This window comes from Pelophylax lessonae (assembly GCF_965119305.1).
Source record: "Pelophylax lessonae genome assembly, chromosome: 12".
NCBI lineage: Eukaryota > Metazoa > Chordata > Amphibia > Anura > Ranidae > Pelophylax > Pelophylax lessonae.
In genome coordinates this window covers 14,050,195-14,074,819 of record NC_138779.1, presented here as the reverse complement: position 1 = coordinate 14,074,819, position 24,625 = coordinate 14,050,195, and the positions used below count along the sequence as shown (strand labels likewise).

The 24,625-nt window shown below is 49.6% G+C and overlaps 1 protein-coding gene across 1 annotated transcript in view; it reads left to right on the top strand.

Moving 5' to 3' along the window:
• The first annotated feature begins 12,174 nt into the window (after positions 1-12,174).
• Positions 12,175-24,625, top strand: part of NOL9 (nucleolar protein 9) — a 48,792-nt gene continuing 36,341 nt past the window's right edge. The window contains exon 1 of the mRNA XM_082274578.1: positions 12,175-12,471. Coding sequence (XP_082130704.1) covers positions 12,244-12,471 — 228 coding nt within the window. The 5' untranslated portion in view covers positions 12,175-12,243. The remainder of the gene's footprint in view (positions 12,472-24,625) is intronic.

The following is a 24,625-nucleotide window of genomic DNA, read 5'->3' as shown; positions in this document are numbered from 1 at the left end:
TATCTGCAGAGACTTGCTTGTATTAGGCAGTGTTTCTGTGTCTGAGCCCTGGAAGAAGCATGCGGTGTGTGCTGGGAGCCGTCTGATTGGTTACAGGGAGGAGCTAAGCTCTCTCACTCTATATTACGAATTCTGATTCGTAAATAATATTCTTATTATGAATGAGTCATCCAGCTCACTGAAATGTATCCATTCAAAAGGCAGACTTGGAGAGCAGATAAACTCGGTATTTTAAAAATGACCACAATATCAATACCGTGGGTATGCAATACCGCGATATATCGAATTACCGAAAACCGGCACATCTCTACACTGGGGTGAAGGGGGAAATAGGACAGTGTTAATGGGGGGTGGTTAGGCAAAGGATACTGCTAAGGGGGGAGGGAAGAGGACACTGCTTTTGGGGGGGGAAAGAACACAACAGTGGGGGGACGATGTGTCCTCTGCCCCCTCCAAAAGCAGTGCCCTCTGGGGAGGAGAGAACAGGACACTAATGTTGGGGGTGATAATCCTGTGAAGAGGATAGGGGGCACTACAGTGGTGGGGGGGGGGGGGGGGTTATGGGCGATGTGAAGAGGGAAGAGAATACTGCTTTGGGGGGAAAGGCTACGACCACGACACTGGGGTGAAGGGGGAAACAGGAAAGTGTTAATGGGGGGGGGGGCAAAGGATACTGCTAATGGGGAGGGAAGAGGACACTGCTTTTGGGGGGAAAAGAACACAACAGTGGGGGGACGATGTGTCCTCTGCCCCCTCCAAAACCAGTGTCCTCTGGGGAGGGGGGAACAGGACACTACTGTGGGGGGGGAATCCTGTGAAGAGGATAGAGGACATTACAGTGGGCAGAGGGATTGAGGGGTTATGATGTGAAGACACTGCTTTGGGTGGGAAAGGCAAAGGACACTGCTGTGGGGGGGCAAAGGACACTGCTATGGAGGGGGGGGGGGCAACGGATAGTGTTATGTGGGAGGGCATAGGGCACTGCTATTGGGGGTAGAGGACACGACGGTGGGGGGACGATGTGACCTCTGCCCTTCCAAGAGCAGTGTACTACAGGCAGGGGGGCACAGGACACTACTGTGGGGGCAATGATGTGAAGAGGGCAGAGGATGCTACAGTGTAGGGGGGGTTGGGTAGTAATTTGGAGGTGGCAGAGGACACCTCTACTGGGGTGGCAGAGGACATACTAGTGTGGAGGGGGGTGATGTAAAGAGGGCACAGAACACTGCTTAGGGGGAAAGGCACAAGACACTACAGTGGTGTGTGGGGGACACAGGACACTGCTATTGTGGGGGGGGGGGGGGGCACAGCATACTGCTATGGGGGAGAGCAGAGGACACTGCTATTAGGGTGAGAGGACACAACAGTGGGGGGGGGGGATGTATCCTTTGCTCCCCCCAAGAGCAGTGTCCTCTGCGGGAGGGGATTACAGGACAGTACAGTTAGGGGGTAATGATGGGAAGAGGGTAGAGAACGTTATGATGGGGGGGTAATTTGAAGGGTGCAGAGGACACCGCTATTGGGGGGGGGGGGCAGAGGACACTATAGTGTGTAGGGGGGAGTTACAGTATGTGAAGAATGCAGTTGGGGGGAAAGGCATAAGATACTACAGTGGGGTGAGGAGGACATAGGAAACTGCTATGGGGGAGGGCAGAAGACACTGCTATTGGTGGGAGAGGACACAACAGTGGGGGAACGATGTGTCCTCTGTCCCCCCAACAGCAGTGTCTTCTGGGAGGGGGGCATAGGGCACTAATGTGGGGGGGGGGGGATCATGTGAAGAGGGTAGAGGACACTACAGTAGGGGGGGTTATGTGAAGAGGGCATACATTACTTGCTTTGGGGGGGAAAAGCAAAGGACACTACAGTGGGGTAAAGGGGAACACATAACAAAAGTGCACCTTTCCTCAAAAACTCCGCAAAACAGCCTTCATAAAAAGTTCTCGGAACAGTTTTTGAATCCTTTGTTTGACAGCTTTGCACAAGAACTGCAAAAGTGGAGCAAAAGGGATGAAAAGTAGGTGCAAAGGCCCAGAAAAGCAACAGCAAAAGACTTTGAATACAGATCGTCCTAAGAAGGATCCCATTAAGCCTGATGACATCAGTAAGAGGAAGATTCCAGCAGTGATGACTACATAGGGAACTTTTCTCACAATCGAGATTAAGTTCCTTCTATGGGGTTTGATCGTATGTTTTTGGCTGGCCTCCGTTGTTGGGGCTGCTTTAAGAATCGTTTGTTTTTCTGGTATCGATTGGAAAGTCCCCAGTAATTTCTTGTCTGCAGTTGTCGTATGTTCTTCGTACACGACATGTTGGCTGGCCTTTGTTGGTTTTGCTGGTTCAGAAAATGCCATCGATGGTTGGTTTTGAGTTATTGCTTGGGCAGACCCCAGTAAATCCGTTTCCTCAGTTGTTGTATGTTCTTTGTCCACGACAATCTTCCTCAAACGGTAATTCAACTTTCTTGTTTTCCTCTTGTGTCGGCTGGCCTTTGTTGGTTTTGCTGGTTCAGAAAATGCCATCGCTGGTTGGTTTTGAGTTATTGCTTGGGCAGACCCCAGTAAATCCGTTTCCTCAGTTGTTGTATGTTCTTTGTCCATGACAATCTTCCTCAAACGGTAATTCAACTTTCTTGTTTTCCTCTTGTGTCGGCTGGCCTTTGTTGGTTTTGCTGGCTCAGAAAACACTGTTGATGGTTGATTTTGCGTTATTGCATGGATCGACCCTAGTGATTCCTTGTCCTCAAGGAATGTAGGGCCTTTCTCCTCAGGTAATGACTGTTCTTTATCCACAGTCACTTTCTGGTTTTCATGTGAAGTCACTTCCTGGTCTTTATATGAAGGCACTTCCTGGTCTTCATATGAAGTCACTTCCTGGTCTCTATTTGCAGGCACTTCCTGGTCTTCATATGAAGTCACTTCCTGGTCTCTATTTGCAGGCACTTCCTGGTCTGCATACGCGTCTGCATACGCAGTCACTGCCCGTTTTTCATCCACAGGGAATGTCTGTTCTTCATCCCTGGTCTGGATGATAGAAGTGAGTGGACGGGGAAACATGGCCGTACGCCTGGCTTGGAATTTCTTGCCTAACTTCATGAGTGGAGAATCTGCATAAAACAAATGACAAAGAGGTCAAACAATTGTACAGTGTACCAAGCAGACCAAACATTTTCTTGCTTAGGTGTGCATTTGGTAAAGACGTACTGTATCTAACACTTACCTGCTACATGAACGTTGAGCTTTTTACCCAGTCCACTCTGAACACCATCCACCTTGACGATGATCTCGTACGTCCCACTGTCCTCCAGGTGGAGAGGACTGATAGAGAATGAACAGTCCTGTTCAGCGGTGTGGGTCAAACCTAGATGCGCTCTCTGGTAGCGAGGACTCAGAGGTGGCAGCTTGACGCCACTGTGCCGCAGGATGGTCATGTACTTCTGGCTTCCGGCCGGTGCCTTCCTCCATTCTACGTCAATCTGTTGATCGCCAGTCACTCCATACATGGTGAGATGGCATAGAATCACCAACTTGGAGCCAGCTATAGCCTCCAGATGGTTGTGTCGAAGCTTAACATAGGACAATGCTACAGAAAGAGAGAGAAATTGTGGTTAATAGTGAAACATTTCCAACGTTATAATATATAACATCAAAGTCAATAAAAATAAATAAATAGATAAACATTTTTTGGGGCCCTTAGGTCGATCTGACATTCCTAGATTTAGATACTTTCACCCCTTCACTGCCAGGGCGGTTTTTGTATTAATTTATTTAAACGGACACCCTGGAGTGTAAAATGATGGTAGTTGCAATAGACCCCTGATGTCTCATCTGCCCTCCATTGACACCTGAAACCGGAAGTGATGTTATACATGTCGCTTCCGGGTTCTTTGTGGGGTGGGGAGATTAGCAAATGAGTATTAGCTGGTCTCGATGCAGCCGTGACACCAGGTGGGACAGTGGAGGCCAAGAAGCATGGCAGTGGCAGTAAAAGGGTCAATAATACCTTAGGTCAGTGATGGCAAACCTTGGCACCCCAGATGTTTTAGAACTACATTTCCCATGATGCTCATGCACTCTGCAGTGTAGTTGAGCATCATGGGAAATGTATTTCCAAAACATCTGGGGGTGCCAAGGTTCGCCATCACTGCCTTTGTAAGCTCCCTGAGCACAGGGACTGATGTGAATGTACAATGTATGTGTAAAGCTCTGCAAAAATTGACGGCGCTATAAGGCCCCTTTCACACGAACGATCCGATCCACCCGTAGTTTTTTAGGCGGATCTGATCGGATCCTCCATGCACCCCGATGTCAGCGGAGACATGTCCCCTGACACCCACTGCTATCCGATTCCGATCCTATCCGTGAAATCCGGACGGATGGAAACCCTATTTTCCATCCAGGGGATTGGATCGGATGGGATTGGATGAGAACGGAAAGGCGGTCCGCTCTCATCCGATTCCCCCATAGAGAGCAGCGGGGATCTGACACCTCCCTCTCCGCACACAGAGTGGAGAGGGAGCTGTCACCTGCCTGCTCAGTGGGGATCGGAGGATCCATCTCCGCTGAGCCGCACGGAGTCCACCAACGGAGGTGGACCGTGTGAAAGAGCCCTAAGAGCCGGTTCACACTAATCGGACTCAAAGTCGCCCCGTGCAGCGCGACTTCATCGCGGCTTGCAAACGACTTCTCATAATAGAAGTCAATGCAAGTCGCTCCGACTTCGCCAAAAAATAGTGCAGGAACCTTTTTCTAAGTTGGAGCGACTTTAGTCGGTTCACACTTTGGCGACACGACTTTGGGGCGACTTAATGAAGTCGCCGTGAACCGCGACTTCGAGCGACTTGCACAGACTTCACATAATGGAAGTCAATGCAAGTCGCTCCGACTTTATCCAAAAGTAGTGCAGGAACCTTTTTCTAAGTCGGAGCGACTTGAGTCGGTTCACACTTTGGCGACACGACTTCGGGGCGACTTAATGAAGTTGCCGCGCACCGCGACTTGCACCGACTTCAAATAATGGAAGTCAATTCAAGTTGCTCTGACTTCGCCAAAAAATAGTGCAGGAACCTTTTTCCAAGTCTGAGCGACTTGAGTCGGTTCACACTTTGGCGACACGACTTCGGGGCGACTTAATGAAGTTGCCGCGCACCGCGACTTGCACCGACTTCAAATAATGGAAGTCAATTCAAGTTGCTCTGACTTCGCCAAAAAATAGTGCAGGAACCTTTTTCCAAGTCGGAGCGACTTGAGTCGGTTCACACTTTGGCGACACGACTTCGGGGCGACTTAATGAAGTCGCCGTGCACCGCGACTTCGGCGCGACTTGCACCGACTTCACATAATGGAAGTCAATGCAAGTCGCTCCGACTTTGTCCAAAAGTAGTGCAGGATCCTTTTTCTAAGTCTTGAGTCGCTCCTATTAGAACGGTTCCAATTGCACAGCACGGTCCGCGACTTGTCAGACGACCAAGTCGCCTGACAAGTCGGAGTAGTGTGAACCGGCACTAAAGGTACCTAAAATAAATGAAATAAATAAAGCTTCTAAGGCCTCATGGTTTGCCCAGCCCTTCTGAACGCCTTTCTCTGGCAGGAGAAAAGCAGCGCCAAAAATGCGCCTAAATCTTTGTTTATATAAAATCGTTTAGGAGCGTTAAGCACTTGGGCGTGAATTAATTTTATTGGTCAGAATAATAATTTATCGTGGCCATTGAAACGCGTTAACGCTCAAGCATCTAACGTGCATTTAGGCAAGCCAAAGTTTTTTCTGCCAAAATGTTGCTGCTCCAAGAACATTTTTTCTGCCTCTATATGCCTGTACATGTCTGTGTGTGCATGGACACATTGAGGGGTGCATAGAGGCAGAAAAAATAATCAAACGCCCCCAAAAGTGGAGTTTTTAACACCCAGAGTGCATGAGGGCCTATAAGTGCCACCAGCCAATGCTAAAGGCAGGAGGTGGTGGGAGGCAGGGGGAAAGAAGCATGTTACATGTTACACCCTAAATATGCGTGTAACATGTAACACGCTCCTAAAGGTGAACTTATCCTTTAACTGGGAACTAAACCCTCCTCTCCTTTACAGCCAAGGAAGCTGCCATCTCAGCCCTCTGTGTGAGCTGCAGTTGCCATGGAGCTGCACATGCCACCAGTTATAGCGCCACCCATCTGATGGATTGACAGTTTGGTTGGGAGCACAAGTAAATGTGACAGTTACATTCCCGGCATGCCTTGTATGTAGCTGTGTTGGGAAGGCTCTAAATCTATTGAGTTTAGTTCCGCTCATAGGCCCCTTTCACACGGGCGTTCCGTATGTCTGTATATCACCCCATCCGTTTGCAGGTGATATTCGGACATAATGCATGTCAATGGGATTGCGGATGTCAGCGGATTCCCTCAGATCAGCTAAGCTGAAACTGCGATCTGTCTGTGCCTGTCACAGAACCCCCCCCCCCCAGTCAGTAAGCACATTAGGTATACATTTAACCCCTTTGATCACCCCCAGTATTAACCCCTTCCCTGCCAGTCTCATTTATACAGTAACAGTGCATATTATTTAGCACCGATTACTGTATTAGTGTCACTGCTCCCCAAAAAGTGTCAAAAATGTCAGTTAGGGGTCCGATCTGTCCGCTGCAATGTCGCAGTCCTGCTAAAAATCGCAGATCGCCGCTAAAAAAAGTAAAAAAAACTAGTAAAAAAAATGAATAAATAAATAAAAAGCCCAAAAATCTATCCCGTAGTTTGTAAACGCTATAACTTTTGCGCAAACCAATTAAAATACACTTTTTTGAGATTTTTGTTTTTTTACCAAAAATATGTAGCAGAATTCAAATTGGCCTAAACTGATAAAAAAAAAAAAAAATTTTAATTTTTTTTTATTGGGAAAGTTTTAAAACAGAAAGTAAAAAATATGGCATTTTTTTTCAAAATTGTTGCCATTTTTTTGTTTATAGAGCAAAATCTAAAAACCGCAGAGGTGTTTAAATACCACCAAAAGAAAGCTCTGTTTGTGGGAAAAAAAGGACATCAATTTTATTTAGGTACAGCGTCGCATGACGGTGCAATTTTCCGTTAAAGTAATGCAGTGCCGAATCGCAAAAAATGGCCTGGTCATTAAGGGGGTAAAATCTTCCGGGGCTGAAGAACCCGATAGGCTTAATTCACAAAGCTTTAACATAAGAATAATGATCTTTAAATTTAGCCAATTGACTGTAATTTATAAATGACATAAAACTCCATTTACAAAGCCTTCACATCAGGACAGGGAGGTTTATGTACAGGAAAGTGACAGTTATTTCTCATGCCAGTCACATGAGATTTGAAAAAAAAACAAAAAAAAAACGGTTTAATGGCTAAAAATAGCGTCACTCATCCACACACAGGACTAAACCCCCCGATTTACATGCTGAGATTAGAAATGATTATATAAACTTACCTGTCCCCAGGTGCAAAACGCACAGAAAGATGAGAAATTTTATTAGAAATCTCATTCTCAGGTTTTATCACAAAGATGATGATAAATTGTGATTATAAAAAATCTCCTTGGTCACAAATATATTAAATATGACTCAGAAATTTGCTAAATATCAGAGCAATCGCAGAACACGTCACACCAGTGTTGTCTCTGAGATCAACTGCCAACTGACTGCTGCTAGCGGCTGTTTATATAGCCAAAAATCTGCTGAGTCATGGTGGGCGGAGCTAACGGAACTCAAGCCTGCTCACTGATTGGCTGACAATATTCCATTTGGCAGCAATGCATTTCCAGTGCATTAGGCTCAAATAGCAATTTATAATCACTGGTTATAGTTTAGCCTTAAAGAGCCCAGTGGGTGCAACTCCCCGATATTTATCATAAGGATAAAACTCTTTATTTTAGTCATTTGATTGTCATTTATAAAGCGATATTAAACCCGAAACAAACATTTCTTATATTGCAGATTACCAATTATTAGATGTGATGGCTGCAACTCCCCTCAGCCACCGCGGCTGGCGGCTTGTATCTCTGAATGAACTGTGAGGGGCGCTGATGAGCACCCTTGTAGTTCATTCTTTCAGCAGACAGCCCCATATGGAGGTCCAGGCAGAAAGCTGCAGGGCTTCCCATATGGAAGAAAAATGTATTTCCAATATATTTAGGGGAAAAATATTTTGAAATATATTGAATATGGCCAAAATTGTAGCATTTCTAATATATTTGGGAAAATAAAAAATGTTTTTTTAAAATATATTTTAAATATATTTTTCTTCCATGTGGCTTGTCTGCAGAAGGCTGACATTGTACCCCGGATCACTCATCACAGCTGCAATGCTTTTCAGCCTCCTGCAGGAAAATAATAATAAATCCACTTTTTTTCCTACAAAAATATTTACATTTGTTATTAACCACTTAAGCCCCGGAGGATTTGGCTGCTCAATGACCAGGCCCTATTTTGAGATTCGGCACTGCTTGATTTTAACGGACAATTGCATGGTCGTGCGGCGCTGTACCCAAATGAAATTGATGTCCTTTTTTTCCCACAAACAGAGCTTTCTTTAGGTGGTATTTGATCACCTGAGTGATTTTTATTTTTTGCGCTATAAGCATAAAAATAACGACAATTTTGAAAAAAATAACAATCACATTTTTTTATTATATGAAATTCTCAAAAAAAAATTAAAAAATCTAATTTTTAACATTTTAGGCCAATTTGTTTTCTGCTACATATTTTTGGTAAAAAAAAAAAAAATTGCAATAAGTGGATTTTGATTGGTTTGCGCAAAAGTTATCGCGTTTACTAACTACGGGAGAGATTTTTGTCATTTTTATTGTTTTTTTTTAACTAGTAATGGCGGCGATCTGCGATTTTTAGCAGGACTGCGACATTGCGGCGGACAGATCGGACCCCTGACTGATATTTTTGACACTTTTGGGGGGACCAGTGACATTACTACAGTAATCAGTGCTATACATATGCACTGTAATAATGACACTGGCAGGGAAGGGGTTAACTTTATTGGTAAACAGTGCGTTAAATGTATCCCTAGGGGTGTGATTCTTACTGTGACAAATTTTTTCCCCCACAAATAGAGATTTTTTTTGGTGGTATTTGATCATCTGTGCGATTTTTATTTTTTGCGCTATAAACAAAAAAAGAGCGACAATTCTGAAAAAAAAAATAATAATATTTTTCACATACTTTTATATAAAATTCTCAAAAAAAAAAGTAAAAATCTAATTTTTTTAACATTTTAGGCCAATTTGCATTCTGCTACATATTTATGGTAAAAAAAAAACAAAAAAACGCAATAAGCGTATTTTGATTGGTTTGCGCAAAAGTTATCGCGTTTACTGACTACAGGAAAGATTTCTGTCATTTTTGTTTTTTTTTACTAGTAATGGCGGCGATCTGCGATTTTTTTGCCGGACTGCGACATTGCGGCGGACAGATCGGACCCCTAACTGACATTTTTTACACTTTTGGGGGGACCAGTGACATTACTAGGAAAGATTTCTGTCATTTTTGTTTTTTTTTTACTAGTAATGGCGGTGATCTGTGATTTTTTTTTGCGGGACTGCGACATTGCGGCGGACAGATCGGACCCTTAACTGACATTTTTGACACTTTTGGGGGGACCAGTGACATTACTAAAAAAAAAAAAAAAAAAAATCGCAATAAGCGTATTTTGATTGGTTTGCGCAAAAGTTATTGCGTTTACTAACTAAGGGAAAGATTTCTGTCATTTGTATTGTTTTTTTTTTAACTAGTAATGGCGCTGATCTGTGTTTTTTTTTTTGCGGGACTGCAATATTGCGGCGGAAAGATTGGAACCCTGACTGACATTTTTGACACTTTTGGGGGGGACCAGTGACATTACTAAAAAAAAAAAAATCGCAATAAGCGTATTTTGATTGGTTTGCGCAAAAGTTATTGCGTTTACTAACTAAGGGAAAGATTTCAGTCATTTGTATTGTTTTTTTTTAACTAGTAATGGCGGTGATCTGTGTTTTTTTCTGCAGGACTGCGACATTGCGGCGGACAGATCGGACCCCTAACTGACATTTTTGACACTTTTGGGGGGACCAGTGACATTACTAAAAAAAAAAAAAAAAATTGCAATAAGTGGATTTTGATTGGTTTGCGCAAAAGTTATCGCGTTTACTAACTAAGGGAAAGATTTCAGTCATTTGTATTGTTTTTTTTTAACTAGTAATGGCGGTGATCTGTGTTTTTTTTGCGGGACTGCGACATTGCGGCGGAAAGATTGGAACCCTGACTGACATTTTTGACACTTTTGGGGGTACCAGTGACATTACTACAGTAATCAGTGCTATACATATGCACTGCTACTGTAATAATGACACTGGCAGGGAAGGGGTTAACAGTACTGGTGATCAAGTGGTTAGGTGTGACCCTAGGGGTGTGATTCTAACTGTCAGGGGGCGTGGCTTGTGAAGTCATCACAGAGATATAGGATCCTATATAGCAGGATCGCATAGCTTCTGTGATCATCTAAGGGAGAATGACATTCGGTTGTGTTTACATCAGCCGTCTGTCCTTCTCTCTCAGCTGCGGGAGATCGTGAGTGGCCGGCGGCCATCGGAGCCACCTGTCACACGCGCTGGCTCCCCAGCTGACGAGCGGGGGCGGGAGCGCGCCGGCGGCAGCACGCGCTCGCCCCCTAGAGTCTCCTGAGAGTCGGTTTGCTCAGGAGCGGCCACCTGCCGCAGTAAATCTGCGGCGGGCGGTCGTTAAGTGGTTAAGTAAACACAGCAGACCGCTGTTCTGTCATGAGCACAGGGATCCTCCTGTTTAGGATGAAAGGTCCCTCTGTTCATGCAGGAAGCCCATCCCCCACACAGTTAGAAAACACCCCCTAGGCACACATTTAACCCTTTGATTGCCCCTGGTGTTAACCCCATTCCCTGCCAGTGTCATTATTACAGTGACAGTGCATATTTTTTTAGCACTGATTACTGTAGTAATGTCACTGGTCCCCCCCAAAAGTGTCAAAAATGTCAGTTAGGGGTCCAATCTGTCCGCCGCAATGTCGCAGTCCTGCTAAAAATCGCAGATCGCCGTCATTACTAGTTAGAAGAAAAAAACAATAAAAATGACAAAAATCTTTCCCGTAGTTTGTAGACTCGATAACTTTTGCGCAAACCAATCAAAATACGTTTATTGCGATTTGTTTTTTTTTTACCAAAAATATGTAGCAGAAAAAAAAATTGGCCTAATATGGTAAAAAAAAAATGATTTTTACATTTTATAGTGGGAATGTTATATAGCAGAATGTGAAAAATATATATTTTTTTTCAGAATTGTCGCTCTTTTTTTGTTTATAGCGCAAAAAAGAAAAATCGCACAGTCCCGCTAAAAACCCCAGATCGCCGCCATTACTAAAAAAAATTAAAAAAAAGACATAAATCTTCCCCGTAGTTTGTAGAAGTGATAACTTTTGCGCAAACCAATCAAAATACGCTTATTGGGATTTTTTTTTTTACCAAAAATATGTAGCAGAAAACAAATTGGCGTAAAAGGATGAAAATTTGATTTTTATTTATTTTTGATTGGAGAATATTATATAGCAGAATGTGAAAAATGTTTTTTTTTTTTCAGAATTGTCGCTCTTTTTTTGTTTATAGCGCAAAAAATAAAAAAAATCGCACAGGTGATCAAATATCACCAAAAGAAAGCTCTGATTGTGGGGGGAAAAGGACAATGATTTTATTTGGGTACAATGTCAGAATCTGTGTAAATATTGTGTGTTCTGGTTTAAAGGGATGTATGAGGGGGACAGCCCTATTCCCAGCATAGGACAGCAGCGGGGATTTCTAAATGCAGTTTGCCACAACCAAGATGGCGTCCGTTAAATGCCGCCCGCCTTACACTCAGAACTGGACTCCTTATCAGCAGGCCGGTGGACTAAAGCGAGGGTACATATATCCTATGGGAGGATAACATTCCCAGTACGGCGACTGGAACAGCGGGGATTTAAACATAACGTTTGCCACAACCAAGATGGCGGCCGGCGGCGGGGCGTCATGTATGAATCCCGGAGGTCACCTGACTGAGATCTCGCGAGACCGGTGGGGTATCTGCAGACTGGAGCTCCACTTAGTAACCTCCAGTTTGGTGTCACATGACCCGAAAACACGCCGCTCTGTACGTTGTGACGCTGAGGCGGAGGGGGCGGGGATTTGTGTCGTACAGGGAAGCGGGAAATCACGGAGTGTCTCCTGTCTTCTCCTCATACACGGGGAGATGGAGTCCCGGATGTCCTCTGTCCGCTCCGGGGCCGTTATGAAGCTCCTCCTGGGGAAGAGAAGATCACAGCGGGCTCGGCATGTCGCAGCGAAGAGACGGAAGAGGATGAGCGGCCCGGAGAGCGCCGAGTCCCGGCCATCCACCTCACAGGAGAGCCCAACCCCCACCATGTCCGCTGTGCTGGCCGAGGATGGAGTGTGTGCGCTACTACTGGGCCCCGGACAGGTCTGTACCCGCCGGAGGACTACAACTCCCAGCATAACCCTGACTACAACCTCTTCCCCCTGACTACAACTCCCAGCATAACCCCGACTACAACTCCTCCCCCCTGACTACAACTCCCAGCATAACCCCGACTACAACTCCCCCCCACCCCGACTACAACTCCCAGCATAACCCCGACTACAACTCCTCCCCCCTGACTACAACTCCCAGCATAACCCCGACTACAACTCCCCCCCACCCCGACTACAACTCCCAGCATAACCCTGACTACAACCCCTTCCCCCTGACTACAACTCCCAGCATAACCCTGACTACAACTCCCCCCCCACCCCAAATACAACTCCCAGCATAACCCTGACTACAACCCCTTTCCCCTGACTACCCAACCCAACTACAACTCTCCGACTACAACTCCCAGCATGACCCCCCGACTACCCTCCCCGACTACAACTCCCAGCATGACCCCCCGACTACCCTCCCCGACTACAACTCCCAGCATGACCCCCCGACTACCCTCCCCGACTACAACTCCCAGCATGACCCCCCGACTACCCTCCCCGACTACAACTCCCAGCATGACCCCCCGACTACCCTCCCCGACTACAACTCCCAGCATGACCCCCCGACTACCCTCCCCAACTACAACTCCCAGCATGACCCCCCGACTACCCTCCCCAACTACAACTCCCAGCATGACCCCCCGACTACCCTCCCCAACTACAACTCCCAGCATGACCCCCCGACTACCCTCCCCAACTACAACTCCCAGCATGACCCCTCGACTACCCTCCCCAACTACAACTCTCCGACTACAACTCCCAGCATGACCCCCCGACTACCTTTCCCGACTACAACTCCCAGCATGACCCCCTGACTACCTTTCCCGACTACAACTCCCAGCATGACCCCCCCCGACTACCTTTCCCGACTACAACTCCCAGCATGACCCCCCCCCCGACTACAACTCCCAGCATGACCCCCCCCCGACTACAACTCCCAGCATGACCCCCCCCCGACTACAACTCCCAGCATGACCCCCCCCCCCCGACTACAACTCCCAGCATGACCCCCCCCCCCCGACTACAACTCCCAGCATGACCCCCCCCCCCGACTACAACTCCCAGCATGACCCCCCCCCCGACTACAACTCCCAGCATGACCCCCCCCCCCCGACTACAACTCCCAGCATGACCCCCCCCAACTACAACTCCCAGCATGACCCCCCCCCCCCCCCGACTACAACTCCCAGCATGACCCCCCCCCCCCGACTACAACTCCCAGCATGACCCCCCCCCGGCTACAACTCCCAGCATGACCCCCCCCGACTACAACTCCCAGCATGACCCCCCCCCCCGACTACAACTCCCAGCATGACCCCCCCCCCGACTACAACTCCCAGCATGACCCCCCCCCCCGACTACAACTCCCAGCATGACCCCCCCCCAACTACAACTCCCAGCATGACCCCCCCCCGACTACAACTCCCAGCATGACCCCCCCCCCGACTACAACTCCCAGCATGACCCCCCCCGACTACAACTCCCAGCATGACCCCCCCCGACTACAACTCCCAGCATGACCCCCCCCGACTACAACTCCCAGCATGACCCCCCCGACTACAACTCCCAGCATGACCCCCCCCCCCGACTACAACTCCCAGCATGACCCCCCCCCCCCCGACTACAACTCCCAGCATGACCCCCCCCCCCCCGACTACAACTCCCAGCATGACCCCCCCCCCCCCGACTACAACTCCCAGCATGACCCCCCCCCCCGACTACAACTCCCAGCATGACCCCCCCCCCGACTACAACTCCCAGCATGACCCCCCCGACTACAACTCCCAGCATGACCCCCCCCGACTACAACTCCCAGCATGACCCCCCGACTACCCTCCCCCCAACTACAACTCTCCGACTACAACTCCCAGCATGACCCCGACTACCCTCCCCCCCAACTACAACTCCCAGCATGACCCCGACTACCCTCCCCAACTACAACTCCCAGCATGACCCCCCGACTACCCTCCCCAACTACAACTCCCAGCATGACCCCCCGACTACCCTCCCCAACTACAACTCCCAGCATGACCCCCCGACTACCCTCCCCGACTACAACTCCCAGCATGACCCCCCGACTACCCTCCCCGACTACAACTCCCAGCATGACCCCCCGACTACCCTCCCCGACTACAACTCCCAGCATGACCCCCCGACTACCCTCCCCGACTACAACTCCCAGCATGACCCCCCGACTACCCTCCCCCCAACTACAACTCTCCGACTACAACTCCCAGCATGACCCCGACTACCCTCCCCCCCAACTACAACTCCCAGCATGACCCCGACTACCCTCCCCCCAACTACAACTCTCCGACTACAACTCCCAGCATGACCCCCCGACTACCCTCCCCGACTACAACTCCCAGCATGACCCCGACTACCCTCCCCCCAACTACAACTCCCAACATGACCCCGACTACCCTCCCCCCAACTACAACTCCCAGCATGACCCCGACTACCCTCCCCAACTACAACTCCCAGCATGACCCCGACTACAACTCCCAGCACGACCCAGACTACCCTCCCCCCAACTACAACTCCCAGCACGACCCAGACTACCCTCCCCCCAACTACAACTCCCAGCACGACCCAGACTACCCTCCCCCCAACTACAACTCCCAGCACGACCCAGACTACCCTCCCCCCCAACTACAACTCCCAGCACGACTCAGACTACCCTCCCCCCCAACTACAACTCCCAGCATGACCCCGACTACCCTCCCCAACTACAACTCCCAGCATGACCCCGACTACAACTCCCAGCACGACCCAGACTACCCTCCCCCCAACTACAACTCCCAGCACGACCCAGACTACCCTCCCCCCAACTACAACTCCCAGCACGACCCAGACTACCCTCCCCCCAACTACAACTCCCAGCACGACCCAGACTACCCTCCCCCCCAACTACAACTCCCAGCACGACTCAGACTACCCTCCCCAACTACAACTCCCAGCACGACCCCGACTACCCTCCCCAACTACAACTCCCAGCATCCCCCGACTACAACTCCCAGCATAACCCTGACTACAGCCTCCTCCCCCAACTACCAGTCCCCAGCATCCCCCTCCCCCAACTACAACTCCCAGCATGACCCTGACTACCCTTCCCAACTACAACTCCCAGCATGACCCTGACTACCCTTCCCCCGACTACAACTTCCAGCATAATCCTGGCTACAGCATCCTCCCCAACTACAACTGACAGGTTGCATCTCTGAATGAACTGTGAGGGGCGCTGATGAGCACCCTTGTAGTTCATTCTTTCAGCAGACAGCCCCATATGGAGGTCCAGGCAGAAAGCTGCAGGGCTTGTCTGCAGAAGGCTGACATTGTACCCCGGATCACTCATCACAGCTGCAATGCTTTTCAGCCTCCTGCAGGAAAATAATAATAAATCCACTTTTTTTCCTACAAAAATATTTACATTTATTATTTTTTTTCTAGAAAGGTGAATTTATCCTTTTAAAGAACCCGATAGGCTCAATTCACAAAGTTTTAACATAAGAATAATGATCTTTAAATGTAGCCAATTGACTGTAATTTATAAATGACATAAAACTCCATTTACAAAGCCTTCACATCAGGACAGGGAGGTTTATGTACAGGAAAGTGACAGTTATTTCTCATGCCAGTCCCATGAGATTTGAAAAAAAAAAACAAAAAAACGGTTTAATGGCTAAAAATAGCGTCACTCATCCACACACAGGACTAAACCCCCCGATTTACATGCTGAGATTAGAAATGATTATATAAACTTACCTGTCCCCAGGTGCAAAACGCACAGAAAGATGAGAAATTTCATTAGAAATCTCATTCTCAGGTTTTATCACAAAGATGATGATAAATTGTAATTATAAAAAATCTCCTTGGTCACAAATATATTAAATATGACTCAGAAATTCGCTAAATATCAGAGCAATCGCAGAACACGTCACACCAGTGTTGTCTCTGAGATCAACTGCCAACTGACTGCTGCCAGCAGCTGTTTATATAGCCAAAAATCTGCTGAGTCATGGTGGGCGGAGCCAACGGAACTCAAGCCTGCTCACTGATTGGCTGACAATATTCCTATTGGCAGCAATGCATTTCCAGTGCATTAGGCTCAAATAGCAATTTATAATCAATCATCAGTTATAGTTTAGCCTTAAAGAGCCCAGTGGGTGCAACTCCCCGATATTTATCATAAGGATAAAACTCTTTTTCTCTTACGTCCTCCGACAGTCGACGCCTCATCTAAGTCATCACTATTGGGTATTGTCCACCTATCCGTAGGAATAGCTAGGCATATAGACTTAGTCAAAAGGCATTAGCATATACACACCCACGGGGGCTGTCCCATCTGGTCAATACCCCCCCCCTGCATCACCACTCCCAACTCAGTTTACCTGAAGTCTACGGAATCCTTTCGGAAGGCGGACTCTCTCTTTGTCCTTCCTGAGGGACCTCAGAAGGGCATGGCTGCATCTGCAGCGACTATTGCCAAGTGGATCAGACAGACCGTTGAGCAGGCCTATGCCTTGAAGGAACGGGTTCCGCCCTTCCCTGGTAAGGCACACTCTACCAGGTCTTTGAGTACTTCCTGGGCCTGTTGGCATCGGGCCTCGGTGGCCCAGGTGTGCAAGGCGGTGACTTAGTCGTCGGTGCACACTTTTTCCAAGTTCTACAAAGAAGACGTTCTGGCATCAGCTGATGCTTCTTTTGGCCACAAAGTTCTCAGTGCGGCAGTGCCATGATGGACCCTTGCATTTTGTCTCTGGGTCCCTGGCTGTTGGCATTTGCTTTCCTGGGCTGTTGCTCCTGTTGAGCATTGTTTTTTTCTGTTGCCCAGTTGGTTCTTACGTTGCATGTAAGATTCCTTTCTCTGATGTGGGTACTGCGTTGCCTTTTCTACGGTTGCGTCTCCCACCCCTCATGTCTATACTGCTTTGGGACGTCCCAACAGTGAGGACTTAGAGGAGGCGGCGACTGTCAGAGGACATAAGAGAAAACGGAATTTCTCTTACGTCCTCCGACAGTCGCCGCCCCTTCATATTCATCACAATAGGGTTATTGACCTTTGCTCCGTAGGAGTGGCTAGACAACAGAATATGTCAATATTAAAGCTTTTAACATATCCCACCCCCAGGGGGTGGTCCCCTCAGTCAATACCCTCCTACTTCCTGTAACCATACCTCAGTTTCATTGTCTAGCTGTTAGGAGTTAGCTGGCTGTTTCTGTGCTGGGGCATTTTGTCTCAGCCTTTATCTTCTTTTTGATTTTATTTGAGTTTTTTTCTCTCTCTTAGCTGTTACTTTTGTCAGCATTAGTTAGTTCTTCTGATGAAGAGGATCGTGCGGGCTGGGTCTCGGGCTGGCCCCCCTGGTCGCAGGTTGTGGGCCAGTGGCTTCCCAGCCTGCCATCGAGCGTTCAGTCAGGTATTTTTCCTGGCATGTGTGAACGACCCATCCCTGTTCGCTGCAGGGATGCTGTGGTGAGGTGGCTACCTCATTTGATATGTTAATATCAAAGCTTTTAGCATACCCCGCCCCCAGGGGGTGGTTCCCCTCAGTCAATACCCTCCTGCATTCCTACCTCAGTTTTATTTGTCTAGCTCAGGAGTAGGTTAGACGTTTCCTGTGCTGGGGCTTTTCAGCCTCAGCTTCTTTTCTCTCTTTGATTTTATTTGGAGTTTTTTTCTCTTTCTTTACTTAGCTGTTTATTTTCAGCTCTAGTCAGATCTTTTGGTGAAGATGATCGTGCGGTGCTGGGTCTCGGGCTGGCCTCCCTGGTTATCCGGGGTTCAGGGCCAGTGGCTTCCCAGCCTGCCATCGAGCGTTCAGCTAGGTTTCCCTGGCAAATATGAACGACCCATCCCTGTCCGCTGCAGGGATGCTGCGGTGAGGTGGCTATCTCACTGGACGCCATGCGGTTTCCACTGCGTCCTGGCTGCGACTCTCCCTGTCCTTAGTGCAGCGGTTTGATCGCTTGTGCAGGCTCCCCACGCCATCCGGATGGTAAGTGTATTTCTGTGTGGGGACCTGTCTGTCTTGGGTGTCAGTCTGGGACTGTGGGACCCTGCATGTCTCTGCATAATGTTGAGCTTCCTGTCAGTATAGCTGCTCTCTGTGGGCTGCAAGGGGGGGGGGGGGGGCTCTCCTGCTCTGCTCTGTGTAACAGGCTGTGTGCTGTGAAGAACGTGTTTGTGAGACATGTTGTGGGCATACTGTGCGGCGACCGCTGCTGCGGTCCGCCATTTTTTTGTGACAGTTTTGTGCTGACCGATCCTGTGTGGTGAGAGCGCCGTTTTGGCGCCAAACGCCGCCATTTTGGCGGCGAACGTGCGGGCCACATGTCAGTGTTCTGCCTCTATAGCCTCGGCCAGCGGCCATGTTTGTGTAGCCTTACATAGGCTTTATGGGGGCGGTCAGTCTCGCATCACTTCCTTTTGCTCTGAGGACAGCTATCGATGAAGCAGCAGCCTGTGTGACCTCTCCAGGTTTTACCTTCCATTCCTGTATTCCTTGCCTTTGTTTTCCTAGCCCGGTGGGTCAGTGTGTTTTGTGAGTGCGGTGAACGATCGCCGCGGCCTTAAAGGGGCAGTACTTCTTTTTTTCCTAAGTTACTGGGGCATGGATTCTCAGGAAAGCAAGTTTCCTCCCTCCTTGGTAGGGGGCCAGAGGGCTGCTGCTGCTTCCCCAGAGGGGGGCTGATCTGGCTGCTATTGTGGCTAACCTTGCTGCTCAGGTGCAGATGCTGGTGGCTGATCAATCCACAAAAAGGCCCAGGGTGTCCATTTCCTCTGATTCAGAGGGCGATGGGGATGCTATGGCATATGGCATATCGTTCTTCTCTAGACCTTGCGGGGTCTGAAGGGGAGGCTGAGGTGGAAGGGGTTGATAATTCTCCCCCTGGCTCGTCTGAAGAGCTTGCAATCACGGATGAGTTGGTTGCTTCTATCAAACAAACGCTGCATTTGGAGGATGAACCATGTCCTCCTGCTTTGATGTCCTCTTATGGGACGCAGAGAAAACGCAAAATGTCGCAGGTGTTTCCTTGCTCTACGGAATTTCAGCGGGCGGTTGAGGAGCAGTAGATTCAAGCTGCGTTATCCTTTTACACCAGCTACTGATGAGCGTTGGTGTGTGCCGCCTCAGTTGGATCACGCGGTGGCGATTTTGAATAAATCCGCTGCGATTCCTGCTGAGGATACCCCGGTATTCCGGGACCCTACGGACAGGAGATTGGAGTCTCTGGCCCGTCACTCTTATACGGTTGCGGGCTCTATGCTGAAGCCTATTTTTGCTTCCATTATGGCAGCCCAGGCTATTGCCGATTGGACGCAGGTGCTCAGGCGCACTCTGGTGGCTGACTCTGCTTCGCCGTCGACATTGGCTATGGTGGATCGGATTCATCAGGGTGTCATGTATTTGTGTGATGCGGACCTAGATATGGTCCCTTTGGCTGCGCGTCTGCAGAATGTGGCGGTGTTGAACCGTCGCCTGATCTGGCTGAAATGTTGGTCTGTTGACCAATCTTCTCGCAAGACTTTGGCTAATTTGCCTTACGCGGGTTCTCGCCTTTTTGGCGAATCCTTGGATACTCTGATCAAGCGTGTTTCTGGGGGGGAAGAGTACTCTTTTTTGCCCCAGACTCACAAGTCTAAGTTTGTTCGCGGTAAGAAGAATGCTTCGTTTAGACCCTCTTAGGGGTCCTTTTGTTCCTTTCGGTCGCACTATGAGGGTAAGCCCTTCAAGGGACAAGGCTCCCAGAAAAAGCCGTGGGCAGGTAAGCAGAAGTCCGGCCGGTCCGGGTCCACTGCCCATAACAATGCGGCCTGAAGGGGCGCCCTCACCCAGTTCTGGGGTGAGGGGACGTTTGCTCGGTTTTCTTCAACCCTGGCTGGCCCGCATTCGGGACAGGTGGGTTCAGGAAATCGTTCAATCTGGATACAAGATCGAGTTTCTCTCTCGGCCGGCGAGCAGATTTTTTCCCTCAAATCTTCAGCTGTCTCCGGATCGTTTGCAGGATCTGCACCTGGCGGTGCGGGACCTGCGGGCCCAGGGAGTGGTGGTTCCGGTGCCTCATCGGGACAGATTTCGGGGGTTCTACTCCAATCTGTTCACTGTGCCCAGAAAGGAGGGCAAGGTACGTCCGATTCTGGACTTGAAAGCTCTGAACCGCTTAGTTCGGGTTCGCAAGTTCCGCATGGAAGCCCTACGCTCAGTGGTGGCTGCCCTGAGTCCAGGGAAAATCATGGCCTCCATCGATCTGAAGGATGCATATCTTCACATCCCCATTTTCGAGGGTCACCAGAGGTACCTTCGATTCGCCATTGCGGAGGATCATTACCAATTCGTGGTGTTACCCTTCGGTCTCGCTTCGGCTCCGCGGGTTTTCACCAAGGTGCTTGCGCCGGTCCTGGCTTTGAGAGCCCAGGGCGTCTCTGTCTTGGGATATCTGGACGATATCTTGCTTCGGTCTGCGACCAGTCAGGGCCTGGTGAACGACCTGTCCACCACGATGCAGACTTTGCAGGAGTTTGGTTGGACGATCGATTTTCCAAAATCAACGTTGTCCGTCGGTTCGTCTTCACTACCTGGGGATGATCCTGGACTCTGCTCAAGTGAAGGTCTTCCTGCCGGAAGACAAGCTCCGGAAACTTCAGGACGAGGTCAGGTCCCTCAGGGACACTCAGTACTCGTCCCTCCGGACATGTATGAGATGTCTAGGTCTGATGGTCTCTGCTTTCGAGGCGATTCCCTTCGCCCAGTTTCACACGCGGGGTCTTCAGACGGAGATCTTGGCCAAGTGGGACCGGGCGTCCGCAATCTCTGGATCTGCGGATCTCGTTGAGCCGCCACACCCGAAGGGGTCTTTTGTGGTGGCTCCAGTCCCCGGCGGTGTCGGGGGGCAAGTCCTTTCGTCCCTTGTCGTGGATGGTGCTCACCACGGATGCCAGCCTGTCGGGCTGGGGTGTTGTTCTGGGCGTTCTATCTTCCCAGGGAACTTGGTCGGAGGAGGAGTCGTCCCTTCCGATCAACATTCTGGAATTGCGAGCGATAAAACTTTGCCTTCTGCATTGGTCGGAACGGCTTCAGGGCAGTCCGGTTCGGGTTCAGATGGACAATGCCACAGCGGTGGCCTACATCAACCATCAAGGGGGCACCAGGAGTGCCCGTGCTGCTCGGGAAGTAAACAACATTCTGTCGTGGGCCGAGACGCACGTCCCAGCGATACGGCTGTGCACATTCCGGGGGTGGAGAACTGGCAGGCGGACTATCTGAGTCACCAGACCCTGGACCAGGGAGACTGGTCCCTTCACCCGGATGTCTTCCAGATGTTGTGCGCGAAGTGGGGTCTTCCGGATGTGGACCTGTTCGCGTCTCGTCTAACAACAAGGTGGAGAGGTTCGTGGCAAGGACGCGTGATCCTCGGGCAGACGCCTCAGACGCGTTAGTGGCGCCCTGGCATCAGTATCGTCTGATGTATGCCTTTCCACCGATTCAGCTGCTGTCCAGGCTGCTTCGCAGATTGGCCTCGGAACCGCACGTGGTGATTCTGGTGGCACCGGACTGGCCTCGCCGGTCTTGGTACGCAGACCTCGTAAATCTAGCAGTCGACGTTCCGTGGCGCCTGCCGCTTCAGGAAGACCTTCTGTCTCAAGGGCCGATATTCCATCCTGCTTTACAGTTGCTGGCTTTAACGGCCTGGCTGTTGAAAGCCAGGTCCTGAAGGATAGCGGTCTCTCCCCTGAGGTCATTCCCACTTTGATCAAGGCTAGAAAAGCCTCTTCGGGAAAAATTTACTACCGTACTTGGAAAGCGTACTTTGCCTGGTGTGAGTCCAGGGGGTATTCCCCTCGCTCATACTCGGTGTTGAGAGTGTTGGCTTTCCTTCAAATGGGCGTGGACCAGCGTTTGGCGCTGGCCACAATTAAGGGTCAGATTTCTGCGCTGGCCGTTCTTTTTCAACGTCCTGTGGCGTCTAATTCATTGGTTAGCACCTTTGTTAAGGGGGTGCGACATTTGGCCCCTCCTAGGAGGGAGCCTTTGCCTCCATGGGACTTGAACTTGGTTCTCTGTGTTACAACAGGCTCCCTTTTGAAAAGATCAGGGAGATCTCGTTGTCTCTGTCCAAGAAGGTTGCCTTTTTGGTGGCGATCACTTCGGCTCGCATTGTGTCGGAGCTGGCAGCTTTGTCCTGCAGCTCTCCCTACTTGGTGATTTACTTGGATAAGGTGGTCTTGCGACCTAACCCTTCCTTTCTTCCGAAGAGGATCTCGGAATTTCACCTGAATGAGGACATTGTCTTGCCTTCGCTTTGCGCGAAGCCTAAGCATCCGAAGGAGGTGGCTTTGCATGCCTTGGATGTTGTTCGGGCGATCAGGGTTTACCTGTCATCGACTAAGTCTTTTCGCAAGTCGGATTCCCTATTCGTCCTTCCAGAGGGACCTCGGAAGGGCATGGCGGCGTCGGCTGCTACCATCGCCAAATGGATCAGACAGACGATTGTGCAGGCCTATGCTTTGAGGGGGAAGGTTCCTCCTTTCCCTGTGAAGGCGCACTCTACCAGATCTCTGAGTACGTCTTGGGCCTATCGTCATCAGGCTTCTGTGGCCCAGGTGTGTAAGGCGGCGACTTGGTCGTCCGTTCACACCTTCTCCAAATTTTACAAAGTGGATGTTCAGGCATCGGCAGATGCTTCCTTTGGCCGTAAAGTTCTTAGTGCGGCAGTGCCTTAGGGACCCTTGTTTGGGCCCTTGGCTGTTGGGGTGTTTTTACCCCTGGGTTACTTGTTCTTCCTGGGTTGTTGCTCCTGTTGAGCACGTTTTCCTGTTGCCAGGTTGGTTCTCTTACTTTGGTAAGGTTCCTTTCTCTGATGTGGGTACTGCGTTGCTTTAGGCCCGGCTGCGTTTTTTTCCCACCCCTCATGTCTACACTGCTCTGGGACGTCCCCATTAGTGAAGATTATGAAGGGGCGGCGACTGTCGGAGGACGTAAGAGAAAACGGAATTTTTGTAAAATCTTACCGTAAAATTCCTTTCTCTGAGTCCTCCGACAGTCGCCGCCCCCGCCCCTCTTTTGGGGTTCTTATTACCTACTGCTATACTACCAAAACTGAGTTGGGAGTGGTGATGCAGGGGGGGTATTGACCAGATGGGACAGCCCCCGTGGGTGTGTACATGCTAATGCCTTTTGTCTTTTGACTAAGTCTATATGCCTAGCTATTCCTACGGATAGGTGGACAATACCCAATAGTGATGACTTAGAGGAGGCGGTGACTGTCGGAAGACTCAGAGAAAGGAATTTTACAGGTAAGATTTTACAAAAATTCCGTTATTTTAGCCATTTGATTGTCATTTTTAAAGCGATATTAAAGGATTTGAAATAATTATATACACATACCTGTCCCAAGGGGCAAGACGCACAGAAAGATGAGAAGTTTTATTAGAGATCTCGTATAGCAATCTGTGATCACCAGTTATAGTTTGTGTATTTTGATGAGGCATCCGTCCCCCAACTACAACCTCCAGCATAACCCCGACTATAGCCACCCCCCCCCCCCCAACTACCAGTTCCAGCATCCCCAAACACTACAACCCCCAGCATAACCCTGACTATAGCCACCCCCCCCCCCAACTACCAGTCCCAGCATCCCCCCCCCAACTACAACTCCCAGCATAACCCTGACTACAGCCTACTTCCCCCAACTACCAGTCCCAGCATCCCCCCCAACTACAACTCCCAGCATCCCCCCCGACTACCAGTCCCAGCATCCCCCAACTACAACTCCCAGCATAATCCCGACTACCAGTCCCAGCATCCCCCCAACTACAATTCCCAGCATAATCTCGACACCAGCCTCCCCCCCCCCCCCCCACACTTACCAGTCCCAGCATCCCCCTCCCCCAACTACAACTCCCAGCATAATCCCAACACCAGCCTCCTCCCCCCAACTACAACTTCCAGCATAATCCCAACACCAGCCTCCTCCCCCCCCCCCCCTTACCAGTCCCAGCATCCCTCAACTACAACTCCCAGCATAATGCCAACACCAGCCTCCTCCCCAACTACCAGTCCCAGCATCCCCCTCCCCCAACTACAACTCCA